Here is a 19,742-nt window from a genome sequence, read left to right on the forward strand (position 1 = left end):
AAACATTTATCTGAATGGCAGCTTGGCAAAGCTCATCATTGCCAGAGCTCTTCACTGGGAAATACCAACTGCAAATTAAGTTCAGCTCCTGAAAACTACGCTCAAGGGGAACTACAGCTAGTAAAATTCATCCTATATACATACCACTGTGATCAAAACAGAAAAGTGGAAGTCATGACATAACTTACTAAAGTGAACTATGTTCTGTTTGACAGTATTACAGCTGCAAAAGTGGTGATTGAACTAAAAAAAAAGCAAACCGTAACTGTTAATGAATACATGTATGAATTTAATGTTGTTCATGAAAGGATAAAGAAACATGAATTAAAAATACAAAGTCTGAATAACCTGCAAGAATCTATGACTAGCTAATTCCCTTCTGTAGCTTTTTTGCTAATATGATCAAGACATGTTGGAACAAGAAAAAAAAAGCATTTAGCTCTAATATTTTACTTTGGGTCCCGTTTACTTTCCCAAACATGGAACTGATCAAGTCTCTGAACAGTCTTCTTTGGCACATAATATGTCAAAATGCATGCAGAAGGCTCTAACATGACCTTTGCAAGATATATGGTATCAAACTAGAAGATAAATAATCTGAGCATTTTTTAGACTGATTAAGTTTCCTTTCTTCAAGTTCTGTGGAACTCTTCAGTGGAGGATTTACATTTCATTCTGAAAGCAGAATACCTCACTTTCAGAGATAAATAATGAGTTCATATGGTTTTATTGAAAAATCTGACTCAACAACTGTTTCTGTAAATGTAATGTGACTTTTTACCCTTCGATCCTCTGAGTAACAGGGTTTTTTCCACATATGAACATTAAGGCACCAGCTGCTCACCATCTCCCCCAGGCCTGAAGAAATCCCTCCCAAAGGCCCAGGTAACATTATTTTGCAGCCTTTCCTACATTATTACACTAAGACATAAATCTCCATATTGTCTTTCTATCAGCATACTGCACCTTTCCTTGCAAACTTACCTCTGCTACAAAGATGATTATTACACAGTCCTTCTCTTGCTCTTCAGAAAGTCCATGCAGCAGGGAATGCAGTGTACTAATCAGGTAATTTTTCTTTTCCCTTTTCACAGTAGGAATACCCATCACCAGTGAGACTGCAAAGAGAGAAGGCCTCAAGTCACGTAATTTTAAGTCAAGTAAAAGGAAAGGGAAATTACATTTTAATTTTGATGTGACCATGACATTTGGTGACAGTTAGTATTCCCTTAGCACTGTGACAGCATTTGCTTTACTACTTGGAAGGAGAGACACCTCCAGCTAAGTTTAGGTTAGACACCCACGTGTCTATGTTATAAGCACCAGCCCTACACTGTGTAGAGTGTCAACATTTTGGAACTTGGGGACACTACTACCTCTGGAAACACATAGGTGCCTGCTACTGAGTTTTAAAAGTGAGTATTGCAAAATAAGTGGTTCCTTTTGCTTTGGAGATCTAAGCAGTAAGGATTAAACCAGAACTGTTCTAGTGAACAGGCTCTCACAGGAAGTGAACGCTGTGTATGTATCTCAGAAGGAATCAAATTCAAACATCTTGCTGAGCAGCTTGACTGATATGCATCAATGGTTTCCATAGAATCAGTAATAAGAAGAAAGAAACTTAGATATTATTGTTATTTAAAACAAAGGCGATGAAATTGTCTCTGGCAAAGGTTGCACTAGTACCAAACCTCTGCTGTATTACATCATTAGACTGTAAGCAGGATGCATCTGCAGGATACATATGGGCATTACCTAAATCAGTGGCCAAACACAGCTCAGTAAACCAATGGAATCTCAGTCCTTGCAGATGATTTCTATTCACCTAAATCTGAGGAGGCTGGTAAGAAAGCAGCAGATTTCAGAAGAATGGAGTAGGTGCAACTAGTGACTTGCTCCAGACTTCAATATCCATGCTAGTGTCAGCTCAAAAAGGCCTAAGTTCCAGTGTTCCTTCCCAGCATATATCCTGCTAAACCACTGGGGTTTTACCCACTGAAGGTCAACCTGTCCTTATTAAACTGCAGTCTTGCTATTGTGATTTTCATGCACAAATAATAAAAAAAAAAATTAAACATGGAGCATTCTTTTATTAGTGACACTGATCTATGGGCACTCCAGTGAGAACTACAACACAGGATCACACTGATACAGCTAATTGTTGTACACCTACTAATGAGAAGTCTGTAGAAAGTTATCCATTGTCATGGGCATGGCCAAGGGTTTGGAGTTTTTTAGTTAAATCAAAAGTGCTGCCAAGTGTTTCTTTATATAAAATCACCCTAGAGAAAAATCAAAATTTAAAGAAAATACAAAACTCAGCAAAATGGTTGACTAGTTCCTTCTTTGGTTACTGCTTTTGAATACTCCTTTTACCTGTCACATGACAGTTAAGAGAAGATGTAACTTTATAACTTGTATTATAGGTCACTGAAATTCATTATGATTTCTGCAGGTGTCAGCTGATTTCTCATGTGGATGAAAAATTACACTGAAGATATATTAACATCCTTTAAATTATCACATCACCTTTCCACTTGTATCTCTCACTGGTAAACTGACTGCATTATAATTTCACCTTGGCTTCCTCATTCATACTAATTTTGCGGGTGAAAAATGTCAGCTAATGCATCTTAGCCATAAGAACATATGATTAAAACAAAAAATAATATTGTTTTTCAGTTATGACTGTTTTTCTTGATATTTGAAAAGCTTTTCAGAATACTCTGAGGTAAAGATTTTAAATAGGGATGAGTACTTTTGCAATCTCCATTAAAATTAAATCAGCTTGGCCACATTGTTAAGTTAAAGGAGAAAACCCACTCCAAACTTTTGAGTATGCTTCATTGCTAGAATTTAATATAAAATACAAACATATAGAAAATATAAGCCAAACCAAATTTCCCACCTCCTGTTCTCTGTTGCCCAAAAATAACATCTGGGAAAATTCCATCTTCATATTCTCGAAGGTGAGGTAGATAGTAGTGCATGTTTGTGAGATGCATGGGGAGTTTTCTTGGGAGGTTTGCTATTTTCAACTTCATGTCATCTTAAAAAAAACAACAAATCCACAGATATAGATAAAATAAAAAGTCAGCAGTGAAGCCTTTTTTTTTTTTCAACTGTTTTGCTCGACTGAGCACTGGCAGATTACCACAAGCAAGGTTATTAAATCAGAACTATTCCTCAGAAGCAATTATATGTCATATATATTACACTATATTAAACTGAGAATTGCCCAGCACAATTTCCTCCCACCCAGGTGATGCTGCAGAACTCCAAGCTTGAACATCCTGGGAACTAAGTCCACATTTTCCTACAATTAAACTCTTGCAGGACTGAGCCACCTTACAACACAAGAAGCAGTGATTTTAAAAGCAGCAGTAAAAAAAAACTGGTTTGGGGTTTTTTACATAGTTGTCAAGCAATTTTTTAAATGAAAAGAAACACAGATTCTGATAAATAACTTTCTTAATTACATAATAAACTTAAATGCTTTCCCTAAAATATAACACATGGTGGTTCTCAAGGCTCAAACAGAAGTTCTCAGGTTACGAAAAGTCCTATGGCAAAAAGAAGCCATATAAAGGCCTTCAGAAAGTATTCAAGAAACCAAAGACTGTAGTAGGTAAGAGAAATCTTTTTTCTTTACCGGTTTAAAATAAAGATGAAAGCAATAGAAGGTCTATTGACTTGGATGGAAAGTTACTTTTCCTTAAAAAAATTGCATCTAAGATAATTCCCAAAATTTACCACCTTTCAAAGTGACATACAAGTCTCACAAACAACCACCATCAGCCTTATTCACTCAGCTTAGATCAACAAAGACAGAGCCTTACTGAATGGGCAATATTTTAAGTTTTTCAACTTCCAAGAAGTATTCCCACTGAAAATTAGGACTCAGAGATTCCCGGCCCTAGAAAAAACAGCTTATAAATAATTCCCAAAATTTACCACCTTTCAAAGTGACGTACAAGTCTCACAAACAACCATCATCAGCCTTATTCACTCAGCTTAGATCAACAAAGACAGAGCCTTATTGAATGGGCAATATTTTAAGTTTTTCAACTTCCAAGAAGTATTCCCACTGAAAATTAGAACTCAGAGATTCCTGGCCCTAGAAAAAACAGCTTATAAAAACCCCAAACAACCATATATATATATATATATATATGTGTGTGTGTGTGTGTGGTTATATGTATATATAACGCCCAGACATTTGTGTATGAAAGAGAGACCCACAACTCCTCCCACTCTGTTTTACCATTAAATATACAGGAGTTTTGCTACATAGAAACATTTCCATTTTTGTTGTACAATAAAACTTGGCTGGAACGAGAAGCAGAAGGGCAAGTAAAAACAAAAGGGAAATTATTCAGTGATTTTAAGAAATTTCTGCTTTAAATCCTGTGAACTGACAGCTTTAATACTTTCTGATATTCAGCTGGCCCCAGTGTGAATGAAGAGGGAAGGGGAACTTGAGGTCTTCTCTATTGCTATTGTGTGCTTTAGGCAATAACTGTATGTGGGGCTACTGGTGGCTGCCAACGTGGCTCTATTCTAAAGCTTGTAAGGCCACAATCCTGCCAACACTCAGCTGTTTGTTTATGCACATCTGAACAGTCCCACTGAATTAACATTGAATAAACAGACAAAAACTGGCAGGGAATAACAGGATAAGAAACAAATCTGACCACACAAAGAAGAAATGCACCTTTGTTCCTTCTTCCCCTGTAAAAATCCTGGTTAATTCCCTATTTTAATCTGATTACCAGCCTACTGTACTCAATGAAAATAAGGATGTTTAGATGGCAGTTTTCAGTATCACCCAGACTCTTTCTGAAGTTGGGGTGTACTGTGAAATGCCTCCAGCAGAGAGATGCCTATTCTAGTTTCCTTTCTCTCCCCAGGGAAGTAGGTCTTCTAGCAGGTCTTTCAATCTGAATTTGGGAGGAAGGCAGATCACACACAACTACATCACTTATTTTAGGGGATGGGATCAAACTGTCAATCTATTGTATGCAACTACAGTGTGCATATAGATGGAGATGTACAACAGCCTGTAAGGCAAGGTAACTAAGAAGTTAAACAATGGGAAGAAACCGCATCACTAAACTTAATTGCATGTTGCTGTCCCTCAAAAAAATTCCCCAAAACCCCAAAAAGCACCCTCCCAAAAAAAAAGCCACAAAAAAAAGGGGCAGAGACATGCCCTACCCTCCTCCCCCCAAATAAAAGTTTTAACTGGCAACCCTTACAAGCATTCACATTTTCCTTCTGATTATTAACCAACTGCTTGCAAGATGAATTCTAGCAGGGACACTCTTGTTCTGTATCTAGCCAGCAAGTCCTCATGAGGCTTCCCAACTCCTGGGTTCAGCAAACACAGATGTGATCTGCCTGCTGACATGAGACTGCACACCCACACATCACCTTGGTGCCTAGCCCTTCAGAAAGTCACTCCACCTGGAAAGTGTGGAACACTTGAGGAGGTGTACCTGCCTTCCAGGTCAGAACACAGCCCTCTTTTTATGAGGGTGTACTGGCACAGTAAAAGCTGGTAAAAATAGCTTATTCAGTGCTCTGTGGTTGGCAGCAAGAGAGGGATAAGGACTGTAATAATCTCGTTCAGCAATAGAAACAGCTTTGCCACTATGACACCACTGCAGCCCAGTGTGCCCCCTTTTATTTATCTCCTTATTTGATCACTTACTTACCAATCATAAAATCCTGTTTAAAATGCACAGGTAATACAAATTTGTGAGGATCTGCAGAGGTATTTCAAACAGGAATTATTCCCCCAGCCTTTTCTTCAAAAGTAGAACCCGCTACTTAATGCTAATATAATCAAAGCAATGATTTTTCTCCCCGCACCAGTTATAAACACGAGCACACAAAACTGAACTGTTAACACAGTACATTTTTATACATACAGACCTGTAAGATTCGTTGTCAAGTTTGCTCTTGTTGCAACTATACGTCTAATTTCATCGAGGGCACTGCTCAGTTCGTGTGATCTTCTTTTATTTTCCTTTTCAGCATACAATAGTCTTTCCCGAAGTTCTAGAAATTGGCTTTCATACGTGTCTAAGTAATTTCCTGCAGTGAGAACATAATTTCTTTTCAAAGAGGTAATTTATATGATGGAATAAAGCTAAAGAATCGGAGACAGCCCAGAAGATGACAGCACCAGAAGGGTATAAACAATAATGAATTTTATTCGTGCGAAGAAGTCTGGAAGAGTGTTAAGAAGGCACAGTTTAGGGAGCACAGCTGGGTAAATGCTTTCACTGAAGACAAAACCAAAAATAAGAAATCCACAATAAGGAAAAAGTCAGTGCAAATCTGTGAGTTGCAGGGGAAGGTGCTATCTGGTAAGGCAAACAATGTTTTTCACCAAGCTACAAGTCTTGATGACCCTTTTCACATTGGAAAGTATAATTATGTAACGGCTTGTGTTTTTTACCAACCACTATTATGACCAAAATGTAGGTATTTAGTCTTCATCTATGACTCAAAAAGTGTCTGGAGTGTCTTAACAGCTATTAGTAAAGATAGTTACTTGAACTCCTGGATATATTTAATCAGATAACAACTGAAACTGTGCTCAGGCATGAAGGACACCTTCATAATATAGAGCCCACCTTTGATTAAATACTCTACAATTACATCAACATTAGAAACACTGTACTCGGTCACAGTTATCACACACCTCTGCCATTCTGCACAGTATTCTAGGATAATATCAGTGTTATGTTTAAAGACCCACTTTCCTAAGAAGGAGGTGATGTCAGAACTTCTCAGTTATCACAGATGGTATACGAGATTCATATCTGTTGGAGCATTCACTGCCTTATTGTCATATGAACAAAGACTGTTAGACTTATTAAAATTAATACAAAGCAGCACTCCAATAATGTCACCCACTTTGCAATAGAGAGTAAAGAAAGTAGAAGGGGAATCCTGATTCATTTAAAAATGTTTTGTAATGTTGCTTCTTTTAATTGTTTGGTTTGATGGGGTATTTTTAGTTAAATGGTGTTATTTAGACACTTCTCCCATTCTGTTTGTGGACTGTGCTGAGTCCCATCCTGTGGCAGGTCTCATTTTCTAGGACCCACCATTGTCTCTCTGGAAAAGTGAATTCCCGGGAATTCCAGCCTGTAAAAGAGACTAAGATCATAATGGACAGGTAATACAAATTTGTGAGGATTTGCAGAGGCATTTCAAACAGAATTAGTTTGCATTTTGGATAAGCAGGGGCTTTTATTTGCAGTAAACACAAGTTCTTAATTTAATAATTAAATTTATGATTTGAAGACACTGAAGTTTAAAACATCTAGGAAGAAAGTAGTTTAAAAAAAAAAGAAGTAAATGTATGATCTGTATTATCATTATTGGCCTCACTAAAATCTTAAAGCACGTTTAGTAAAATGCCCATAAAGTGAATACTTCCTAAAATGTTCTGACACTCTTAAAAATGTTTTGACTTGCAAGACAGGCATTCATATCTATGAGTATTCTGTACTAGGCAGCTGTGAACATAAATTCATCATTGCTGAAGGAAGGGGGAAACTGGATTATTTCAGCTGCATGCAACAAGGAAGTTCTACTTTATTGAGGTAGGCTTCCCCCAAAAAATCAGTGAATAAATTAAAAATAAAAAATGAAGGTCAAAACAGATTCGGCGTCTATCTTTAAACAACTTTAAATAGATTTCCAACAGAAATCTCTCATGAGGCATCAGACTACAGAGCTAGAATCCCAGAGAAGCTAAATTATTGGAAGACCTAAGAAAGATCCCATTCATCAACTACCATATAGGAATGCACTTTCTTATTTATGCTTTTCTTTGGTAGCTCTGTTTCCAATGCCATAACCCAAATCCAACCTTTAGCTTTTTTTCTTTAGAACATATATGAATAAAATGAAAACAGGAGGTTTAAGCTGATTTAGCTGACTGATAGATATTCATTATACTGTTTTCATAGCAAGGAAGTGATTCCAGAGAGAACATCAGCACATATAAACATAGTGGAGATTTATCTTGCAATTTCAAGCCTAATTCCAACTTACTGCTTCTGAAAATGGAGTCGATCATTTGGTAGTGGAGGTGCTTTATAATTAAATGCTGGAAAGTGTTGTTCCACTGACATTTCCAGTGCTGTAATAGCATCAGATTTTGTCACACCAAGTTAAAATTCCCCTTGGTACAACTGCATTGTAGAAGGAATCAGTAAAGAAATTGCAGCTGAATTATAACATCATAGTCAGCCTCTTCACAATCCTTTCAGCTACGCAGTGTCAGTGTGACTCAAAACCACAGGTATCACTGCTATGCTGACATTTTGGCAAGCACCAAGCAATTATAGTTTTATTTGCTTACTTACAGGTGAGCCTACCAAAATATCATAGATGCCTCTGGCAAATAAAAGGTCAATACTCAACTATCACGCAGTGCACCCAGAGAAGATGGTATTTGTAAATCAGCCTCATCTATTTCTTCAGGCCAGAACATTACAATTTTAAGTCTTTTAGAATTGAAGCCTCTGTTCAGTTAGGAGAACAAGTCTCTTATTAGTCACTTATCTCACTTGATTTTGATAGATGAGGAAGCAAGGGTTTGACAAAAGTAACATAATATTCACTCACCCTTAGCAAAGGATGAATTTATTATAAAAATACATAGTTTGAAATAGAACACTAAATGGTCTAAGTGTTATGAGAGCACATGTAAATGAGCAATACTATTACTAAACCCTTGGCAAAAAATGTGTGTTTGGAAAGCAGTATGAAGCTAAATACTCCAAATATTTGAACAGTCATTAGGTTTAAATGAAGTGTGTGTGTGTGTGTGTGTGTGTGTGTGTGTAAAATGTTGCTCCTTTCTACACAGAACAGCTGCTTGCAATAGATTGCTTAGAAAGAAAAAGGGTGTTTTTCTTTCTACATGGCTCTCTGACAGGGAGGGCCAGGCAGAAGCAGCTTTGGACATATCATGAAACACTCTGTGCTCAGCAATAGCCTAATGTGGCAATGCTTTGTCTGTCAATAGTTCTATCAGCAACAAGGAATGTCAGAATAAAAGCAGAAAACAGCAAGATGAGGTCCTATGGCAAAAATACAAAAAGAAAACGAAGGTAAAGACTTCGTGAGCTACTAGCCATGGGAGGAAAAAAGGACCCAGCCAACTCAAAGCTTTTGCAATGAATTTTTAGTTCTACTGTAGCATTTCCTCCGACTGTTAACTACACATTTTCATGTATTCTTATGGCTACTGTAATGTTCAGCTAGCAACACTTAAAATGGTTTTCACTGCAATCTTGTGTCATCTCCTAATGCATATATATATATATATACTTTCTGCACTGGAAATTGAAACTGTTTAGAAACCATACTAATCTCTAAAGCAAATACTCATTCTAAAAGCTGACTGATTATTTCTCTTCGCTCCACATGCACACACTTCCTCTATTATCATAAGTGCTTAGAGTTTCATTAATTATTTTTGGCAATATCTAAGAGCTGTGGAACAATTCATAACTATCTCTTCTTAGCATTCAAAGAGAAAAGAAAATAAAAAGAAAATTGGGAGTGGCATACAGGAGGGAAGAAAGCACTCTAAAACCTAGCAGGGAGTCTTGTTCCTATTTTTTGATTACATGCTACACTCTTTATTGTACTTAAAGACTCTTTCTTTTAGTAAATGAATTTTGGTTAATGGCCTCAAAAGAAAATTATATAAGCACACTAACTGCAAAAGTTCTTGTCATACTCCATGCTTGGACCCACTGCTCACTGTTCAGGCTAATGAAGCATATTAAACCACTGAGATTTAATTGCACTAATAATAGCAGTTTGTTATCTCCCAGTAACTGATCTAAAGTGGATCTTTCTGAGTCTTGTTACATGCTTTGCAAGCTCAGGTTTTCTTCTCTCAGAGTAAGGAAGGAAAAGAAATTGCCCAAACAATGCCTCTGTCTTGGGTCAGAACAGCCAGTTCTTACGCAAACACTTAAATTCAACAGTGTGCATTATCTTTAAATATTTTCTTTATAGCTTTACAGCACAGTACTACTTGTGTCTTCCAAGACGTCAGAGACAGCCAAGAAAAACTACCATAAAGTCAGAAGCTGCTTCACCTACACCAGGTACGTTCACCTGTTACATTTAATGTCCAGTTACATCAAAGAAAAGCACTGTGCCAGCAATTTGGGGCTAGGGGTGGGAGTTAAGGTTCCTCTGTGCCCATAAAGGGCATACTAGGAACAGAATCAGAATGCTTTCCAGTATTAAAACAAACACACACCTTACAAAGTTAAAGGCAGATCAAAGTTCATAACTGAATTTTGAAAAAACGTACAATTATCTAATGAACACGCACTATCTACTGGGTTTGGCATAGAATAATTTTTACTGAACCATTTACATGCTGTATCTAATTGAAAGTAGCTTAGCAGCAAGCAAACTTCTTTCAAAGAAAATACAACTTAAGCTCTAATAGTATTTTCCTAGATGTTGGCAAACAACCCTCATTTGAGGTCCAGGTCTTTTACTATATTAGAATATAGTGAAAACTGATCATAAAACATTCAGTCAGAACATCACCATATATGAAAGCAATATTAAAAGTGGAAAAATAGAGAAAATGAATGGATATTGCATGGTGTTTGCCCACAACTGGTACACTTTGGTTTTAAGGTGGCACTCATTCACTTCAAGCAATGGCTATTGCTTTGTTCTGGCTGGTATTTTAAATATTTTTACTTCTCTGCATGATGTAGCAATTACTCAATTATACACACATTTAATTAAATGCCTAGCCACTAACTAAAGTATTTCTAGATAAAACTGTGTTCCTCAAGACTCAGTGTACAACACTGGGATGTCATATGCTTACACTTGTTTAAGCACAGGCTGTGATGAGACAAAGAGAGGTCTGAAATGTTCCATTATCCCTTTCTCTATGAAAACCGATAGTAACTATCCTCATTTTGTACCACAGGATTTATGACTCAGTTCCTCTACTCTTTAGGCACTGTCCTGCCTGAAGTAACTGCAAGAAGCAGCAGACTCTTCATCCAGTAAATTATACATTTAGAAGCCAGTAAAAATATACAGCTTCTTTAAGTCTTGGATATGAATTTTGATGTAAAATTTTGGAAATACTAAGTTTAAAGTCCCGTTTGAGGCTGCTGTATGTTGGGGTGTTTTTAATGCCTAAATGCAGAACTCTGCAAAGAAACTGAGTAAGCAATTGAGGGACTGGAAAAACTCTTCCCTTATCACCCCGTGCATTTCAGCCACATCCTGACTGCATGTTGGGGCAAAACCTGGATGTGCAATAACCTCTGTATGCTCTCAGTGCCACTGGAAGGAAATGTACACATAAAAGGAAGATGTAGCCTACCAGTCAGCTGGGACAAGTGGAAAAGACAGTGGTTAAACGCAGCCTAGCAGTCCTGGAGAAGGCAGGAAAATTGGCTTCTGCACACAAATCTGGATAAGCTATACTGGCTGAAATGAGAATGGTGTAATTCAAGACTCCTTATCAAATCTGTCAATATGCCACTATTTAATTGAAGATTTGAGCCAGAGTGTGCCAGTTGGGTCTGGACAGGAAACCTGCAAAGAAGTCCATCACAAATGACCTGCACGTGGCTGCACAGCAGGGGCTGGCCAGGTGAAACAAAGCATCACACCACGGGCAGAGGATTACTGGAAACAAATGTGCAATCAGCTGTTTGGGCTAGCACGTGCATTACTGTATTTCAGCTGAAAAAAGAACTACTTTTATCAGAAATACCTCTTTAATAATTTGTACACCTTCCCCTAATTAAACGTTTTGTGAAGCAAAGAAAAAATGTAAACGTTAAACAATTTGATAATCCTTAAATACTTCTGTGAATGCAATCACGTATGAACAGCTTCTCTCTTGTTCTCCCTGCCTCAAAGGAATAACTACAGAAAGTCAGGTTTCACAGTGTTTGACTCAACATATATATATTAACATGCCTAGGTTCTTGTGATATTGTATTTCAGCATCACTTTTTCCTAAATTCCAGTCAAAGCTTACTTTTAATTTACTTGGATAAATTATCCCACAAGTTCAGGTGAAGAGGGCAGCAACATCTTACAAGTCAACTCAAAGAGATCTAATTTTGTAACCTTTGAAAGCAACATGAAGACTCACCGCCATGAGAGATGATATGATTTACCTCATCACTGAGACTTACAAAAACTTCACTGTTATTCAGCACAGACACCAAAGTTTCTTTGTATTCAGGAATACTGTTTTCTCTGAAGAAATTTTATGTAAGTTCACAATGAGTTTATAATGTATTTTTGCCTTCTCCTTTGCTGTTTTTCATGAGGGGGAAAAATTCCCTACCTCCCTACACTTAGACTTTTAATGGATTAATATTTACATGGAAAACACTACTATATTGTGAGTTCTACACTACTCCTCATAACTACAAATCTATATGAAGAGTATTTCTATGACAGCAAATAATTTTTGGTCAGGTGAATTAGCAAGTGGATTGTAACTCAGTTTCACAACAAGTAGAAACATCTGCATCATCCTAACAACAGCCTTTTCTGTCCTCAGATAGAAACTGTTTGCCTCAGACAGGTTTTGCCTGGGGCCTGGGGAGGGACCAAAAAGCTCATAGCAAAACCATGCAGGACATGAAACAGGTATTGCTGCAGCAGTCCAGCTGATTGCTCTCTAATAGCAGCCTGTGTTGGCAAGCTCTCTAGAGGATGCTGAAGGAATCACCACACAACTTTAGACACAGTATTAGGGTTTGCTGAAGATTTGGTCATTGCCCCCATAATTACTTTTATCTCCTTTTTCTTTTCCTGGCCACAAAAATATGAGCATTTTTAATGTGAAATCTCTGCTTATATTTATAAAGCAATGGAAAAAGTGACTACAAAAACATCTTTGTAAGGATAAAATAAGTACCATAATATCCACAACAGCTGAAGTCTAATGACATTGGTACATTCTGATTTTTCATTTTTAAGTGAATGGGTGAGGCAGGAGCATCTTTCCTACTATGCCAGTTTGAGCTACTCATACTTGAGTTCAGTCTCACAAACTCCAAGTCAATGCTCAGGCTGCACATAATAGTCAGAAGCAGCACCAAACAGCCAATTATTTACTGGTGTCATTGACAGCAAACACATTTCAACTCAAATCTCTCAAACTACCTTTAGTATAAGGTGTTTCAAGGTCATTGGCATTAGCTATTGATTTTTTATTTGCACAGAATTCAGGACAGAGCTAATATCTGACTTAACACTTTAAACTAAAAGGGTTGAAAGGCTCTGAGACTGCGGACAAACTGAACAACATTTTACAAGGCTTTTATGTACTTTTTATTCTATGGAAGTACCCAAAACCACTAGCCTTGAGCTAGGCTGTCCTATCCTAGTTGTACAACAAAGATTATTTGCTGTCCCAACATCACTACAATCCAAGAAACCACTAACTAGATAAAAACCTGAGGGAATACTACAGACTAGTTAGTGTGATAGACTGTAGTAAAAAATCAAGAGCAGCCAAAACATGTCAATGGGCAAAGCAGAGAAGGAAACTGAAGTAAGAGGAGATTTAACAAATGTGTGGAAGAAAATGAGCCAGAAAACAACACTTGACAAATGAGTGAAAGAGCTGGGAGCTGTTGTGCAGTACTTGACCTCTCATTAACAGGTGGGCTAAGTGAAAAGGGTATTAGAAAAGAAAACATCTCAAACACATCGCAGTTTGAGATGCACCAAAAGTGGGAACTGCTGTAGTGCTCTAAGCCTGTCAATGGAGAGCAAGTTCAGCAGTGCAGAAGGGAAGAACAGAAGTTTAACAGCGTCTAAGCAGAGGTATCTGCCTGTTTTCAGAGCAAAGATTAATTTCAAACCATCTTCTTAAACAAATACCCTGTGACAACAACAGAACATTAGCTGGTTTGCTCCCAGTGCTTCTCTCTCTGTGGAAAAAGGTAACAACATATGGCTGGCTGTTCTTGGGGTTTTCCAGATAGTTAGAAGGCTTCAATCTTCTAACATCGCTTGGGAACAAAGTGAACAAAGTGTTTATTTCAGTGAAATAAAGATAATACAAAGTCATTGACCATATGCTGTTACCTCCTCCTTTAGTTACTAATATTAACTATTTTATTTACACATCTGTGAGATTTACCAAGCTTGAGAGAACATGTATCTGAACACCACATATTTATATTTGTAATAGTTAAAAGTTTGCTAAGAAAACAGGTGCTGATAATAATAGTAATTAGGAAAATTACACCATCTGAGAGGAATTAGTTACTCAGTTTACTGTGGAGGAGGAGGCAACTGTAGAAAGAGAAAAGGCACAACACATATATACCACAACACATATTATCACTCTTCCCCAAAACAAACAAACAAACAAACCTCTAAACAAACTAACTAACCAAAGCAAGACAACCCAGCATGGAATGTCATCAGAGAAAGGCCAAAAAGAAAGTGAAATGTATGTCAGTTATGAGGAGTCACAAAACACGAGTCACAAAACAACACGAGAGTAACTGCAGGTTGGACAAATGCTTTCCTTCTGACATCTAGATCTTAGTTTCTTAAGACACACCCTTTTACTCCATTTCTCCTCCACTCCTAGCAAGATTGCCACTGAGAAAAACATGAAGTGTTGTAAGATAAACAATCATACAGTTCACACGAAATGCTAAAAGGCAGGAGGACCAGCACTGCCTCAGCTCTATTCAATATGCCATCATGGGGCCGAGTTCTCTACTCCCATTTCTATTTGTTACAGGAACAACTAATATAAACAAATTAACAGCTACCTGGAGTTCTGTGTTCATCCCAGGAATTACTAATTGGTTTATTCTAGTTCTTCTGCATCTGTAAAACCACATGTATTGTAAAGATGTATACAGGAAGCTCTTAAAGACCCATTCTCTCTCTCTCACCCCAAACCAGCCACCCCCTCACCCATAACAATTCATGTCTACAGGTCTTAGAGGTACTTTTTGGAGAGACTTTCTCATTTATTTTTGGAAAGTACTATCGGTTTTATCTTTCCTATGTTAGCTTGGAGAATCTGAGACACGGCTTTTGGTAGATCTATCTGGCATGTGCCACCTACATAACCTATTAAAAAGACATTGTGTCATTTCAAAGTTTATTTTTAAAGTATAAAAATTCGGGTATTTTTCTCTGGAACGTTGCATTCTGCAATGCTGGAAACATACACGTGGAAAAGCGACTGTACATGAGGCAAAAAAGCACCTGCAGAGTGGATAATGCTACTTTGCTCTCCATAATTAAAATCAAAAACATTTAAAAAGCAACAGCTACAGCAACCACCTTTGGACTTTTCTTCCCGTCTTAACGCAAGACGCTTGCTAGGAAAAAAGTTAGGAAAAAAAGAGGGGAAAAAAAAGTTTAAAAAGTTAAAAGGAAACTTTTATTGTCTCCTAAATTTAGGGGTTTATTTTTAACAGGACGCGTGTGACTACTCAAGGATCCAACCCGGTAAGCTGTTACGCAGGTTCGCACCTGTGTGCAGGTAAGCCGTGACCCGGGGGAACAGCCGAGACACGCGGCCAAGCCCCGGGGCCACGGCCGCTGCCCCGACAGCCGAGCTGAGCAGGGATGAGGGGATGATGCTCCCCCTCCTTCCCTCCGCGGGGTGCCGAGCCCCGGGGGTGGATAGGGGCCACCACCGACGCCTCGCACGCCGCGACCTCCCGCCCGCGGCACCGGCGCACCGAGGGAGAGGCGCCCGCGGCGCTGTCCCCGAGAGCAGGGCAGCAGCAGCAGGTGCCGCCGCGCCGCCCTCCCTCCGCTCCCCGTGTCTCCCTCTCACCTCGGGCTGCCCTGCCACGCCGCGAACCACAGGGGGAAGGTGGCGCCGAGGCACAGCCCCCGCCAGGAGCCGCCGTGCGCCAGCCGCATCTCCCGGCGGGCACTGCCCGCCGCCTTCGCCCGCAGCCGCATCTCCCGGCGGGCGCGCCTGCCCCCCGCGCCCTTCGCTCCGCCGCCTCCACCCGGGCAACGCGGGAACGGGCGTGTTCGCCCCGCCCTGCGCCGGGGTCCCGGCCGTGCCCTGCCCGCTGACCCGCCGGGCGGGGCCGCAGTGCCCTCTCGCTTCGCATCGCTGTCCCCCGGGGAGGGACGCGAGGTGCAGCGGGGACGCCCGCTCCTCCCGCCGCCGGGCTTTCCCGCTGGAGACGCCGGCCTCGTGAACCCCAATTCCCGCTGCAAAACCCTCCGCTGACATCAGCCCTCCCGCTGCTCGGACCCGCACTAGAAAACCTCTTGACTGCGCCTGCACTTGCACCGCAGAAACACCTCGGACCAGCACTTCGGCAGGTGCTGTTTAACCCAAGTCGCAACACCGTAGTGGTTATCAGTATTTCGCTCATTGAACGCCAATGGGCCATTTGCTTGCATGTTGCTTATAAGATCGTATCAGGGAGCCGAGCTGTAGTGTAGAATTAATACATGCACTTAGCACAGTCTCAGAATCAGGTAAACAACCAAAGCTTTTCAGTTCATCTTTAAAGAAAAAGCGGGGCAAGAAGCTGCAAAATGTAACCTGATGGTAGTCTAATCTATGCTGGTAAAGATATTTTACTTCAGCCACCGTACCTTGCTTCCCCCATGTTGTGCCTTTCTATTATGGCAGGCACACCTCTTTTCCTTTTTAGGTCTTCAGCAGCCCATAAGCAAAGAAAAAATTAGTCACTGTTTATAATACACCCTCTATAATACAGTTCATGAAGAGAAGGGATAGCTTATTTACCAAGATTCCTGGAACCTCTTACAGGAACACAGTTCTAGTAGAACTACGTATGTTTTATAAGAAAAAGTGCTCCTCCTTCTTATACCTGATTAGCAGGCATTTGGTGGCTCTTGCTTTGATGTGTTCTCTCCCTGCTCACAAATCTACCCGCCATTGATGAAATCTACCCACCCGTGATGAAGAAAATACGATTTCTTGTTCTCTGATGCAAACACCTAAAGGACAACTTCAGAAATCAGGCTGGACTTGGCTATCTGACAAAAGCAGGAAGCTGTTTGCTATCTAATCTGCCACCGACTTCCTTAATGTATTATTAACATATATAATTCATTACCTTATTTACCCAAAGGATATAGTATTTTATATAATTTGGTTTTGAAAAATATGCTTGTATTATTAATACAGTATCTCTTCCCTCATTTTCTCTCGTTGCTTACTTAACAACTTCATCTCATTTTATACCACACTCCAAAATCATAGTGATGTGTAAAGAAATCCCAAACCCTACAACACTGGTGTCCTGACAGACGTGCTGGAGTCCTAATGTCAGTGCTGCCTTTATGTGCCACTCTTTATACCACCAACAGTAATAACTATGTCTTTTTTGGAAACTTAATTTTAGACCCCCAAAACTGTATATTGCTTCTCTGGCAAGGTTAGTGTGACCTTCCTCTGTTTGAATTATGATATGGATGGGTTTACTCCTCTGTTTACTAATTACTTTGATTTATAAGTGTTTATTATTCATTAATAATGCAGGAGACTGCTAGTAGCCTGCATCAGTATACAAATGGTGAACTAAAACTCTGAGTATTGCTCCATAAATCACCATGAAGTCTCAAGTTAGACCTCACTATTCCTGGCCTGTACTCATTTGTTCTAAGCTTCTCTCTACATTCTGTTTCTGGCTGTATCTTTTAAACTTTTACTGAGCAATCCTCTTTCAGCTACATTTTGAATATGCATTTATAATTGTTCATATTAACCAATGCAATCATGACTCAAATCTCTTCTCCAATTTCATTTTCATCATCATTTCCCTCTCCCAGATAAAAAACTAAATGCTCAAGGCACTAATTTTGATGGAGGATCAAGGTAGATTTTGAGACATTTGCAGTAAAATAGAGATTTAGAACTAAGAGGAACAAATGAATATTAAATATGTCACAAGTAATGAATAAAATGCCTTTTAATTGACTGGTTGGTGTTCTGTTACAAAGCCAAAGGGAACATGTAAAGGATGTAGTGAAGCAGGAGCACTGCTGAAGATAAGAATAACAGAAATCTAAACCACACTTAACTTTAGCTTATTTTCAGAGCCAGTAAGAAAAAAAAAAAAGCAAAAGCTATACTTCTAGAAACTAATAAAACATACACACTGTACAGGGAATGTCTGTAGAGACTGTCACTGACTGCATTAGAGGTGATTTATTAAGGCTGACTCCAGAGCAGACACAGTTAATCAGCCCTGCTGAATTGTGGTGATCATTTACTTAATGCTGACTTCATAGACTAGCTCATTAACTTACAATGAGATAGTGCATTAAGTGTTCCTCAAAAAAAATAAATAAAAAATCCAAAAACCTAATGACTGAAAGTGTCATGAGCTTGCACTGCATTGGGACCTCCTTGCAAACAGGCTCCCTTATTTGCTTCATGCTTTCCTAATCTCTCTCTCCCGGTGCTCTCTTCATATGTTATTTCACATGCTCAAGAACTGTGTACAACTGGAATAAGATCCGTTGGGGTTTTGGGGGAGTGTTAAATGATTCAGTGCAGTTTTAGCTCCCATCAGCAGACTTTGTATATTTTTGGCAGACTGATCATCTTCAAAAATACTCTTTAGAAGAACACATTGCTGAGTGACCTCTAATACTTAACACTAAGCAAGTGATTCAGTAGACTAGTTCCATCGAGGTGCTTTACCTGCAAAAGAGGGTTTCTAGGCTTGTCCTTGTGCTTAGTAACTGAATGTCTTTTCTTGCTCAGATGATTGTTTCACATTTTTGATACCATTCTCACAAATCTATATGTAAGCAAGAGTAGAGATATGAAACATTAAAATCAATATTTGAGCACCAAGCAATGGGTTATTTTGAATGTGGGTTGCAGCTGTCCTTCATCTACAAGGGTACATGAACAAAGGATAACTACCAGTAACAATACGTAATAGTTGCTGCCATGGAAAGTTTTCTGACTGCACAGAGATCCAACTGATAGTGCTGGTTTAAGTCTCTTTTTATTTGCCCTGCTGTCATGTAGGAAATGTGATTTTAAAAGGTAAATAGTAGGTCATGATCTTCAGCCAAAGACTCTGTGAAGGCAATACTGGAAGACAATCACTGAACATAAAAAGAGGAAGCTAGAATTTATTTTTTTAAGCTACTGCATTATATTATATTTAGATTATATTGACTGTCTTAATATAATCTATGAATTGACTGAACATGATGGTACAGGAGCATCTTGCATGATTCAAGTACTAACATTTGTGTAAAATCAAACATGCTTGATGTTTTGAAAGTTATAAAAAGCTGTGAAAAAATCTGTCAAAAAAGCATGCTTTAATATTTTTAAAAAAATCAATTCAGGTGATTACGGATATTACTTTAAAATACAGATTTAAAGTGAAGAAAGCATCATATGAGCAAAAAACACAGTATAAGCTAAACTAAAAAACTTGCATCTTCTAAACTCTCACATTTCAGAAGCACTTAAATTAAAGCAAGACCTTAAAAATTGTCAAGCTTAGCTCAACAAATCTAATTATATCACACAGAAATGTGGTGCAATGTATTGTCAACACCAGATACTCTACACATCAATCCTGGAGACTGGAAGCAAAGAGAACTGACTGAGAAAACAATAATCCTGTAGTGTGTGTGTGTATTGTTACAGTAAATAAAAATAGGAAGTGAAACAAATTCCA

At 38.7% G+C, this 19,742-nt stretch overlaps 1 protein-coding gene across 1 annotated transcript in view; it reads right to left on the reverse strand.

The window, feature by feature from the left end:
- The window catches only part of MGAT4D (MGAT4 family member D), a 36,137-nt gene extending 20,174 nt beyond the window's left edge, over positions 1 to 15,963 (reverse strand). Inside the window, exons 1-4 of the mRNA XM_029961423.1 lie at positions 15,875 to 15,963; positions 5,938 to 6,119; positions 2,909 to 3,049; positions 985 to 1,118 (exon numbers count right to left, since the gene is read on the reverse strand). Of these exons, the coding sequence (XP_029817283.1) occupies positions 985 to 1,118; positions 2,909 to 3,049; positions 5,938 to 6,119; positions 15,875 to 15,963 (546 nt within the window). The remainder of the gene's footprint in view (positions 1 to 984; positions 1,119 to 2,908; positions 3,050 to 5,937; positions 6,120 to 15,874) is intronic.
- Between the last annotated feature and the right edge of the window lie 3,779 nt (positions 15,964 to 19,742).

The sequence above is a fragment of the Manacus vitellinus genome, unplaced genomic scaffold (assembly GCF_001715985.3).
Source record: "Manacus vitellinus isolate BGI_N305 unplaced genomic scaffold, ASM171598v3 scaffold_0_pilon, whole genome shotgun sequence".
Lineage (NCBI taxonomy): Eukaryota > Metazoa > Chordata > Aves > Passeriformes > Pipridae > Manacus > Manacus vitellinus.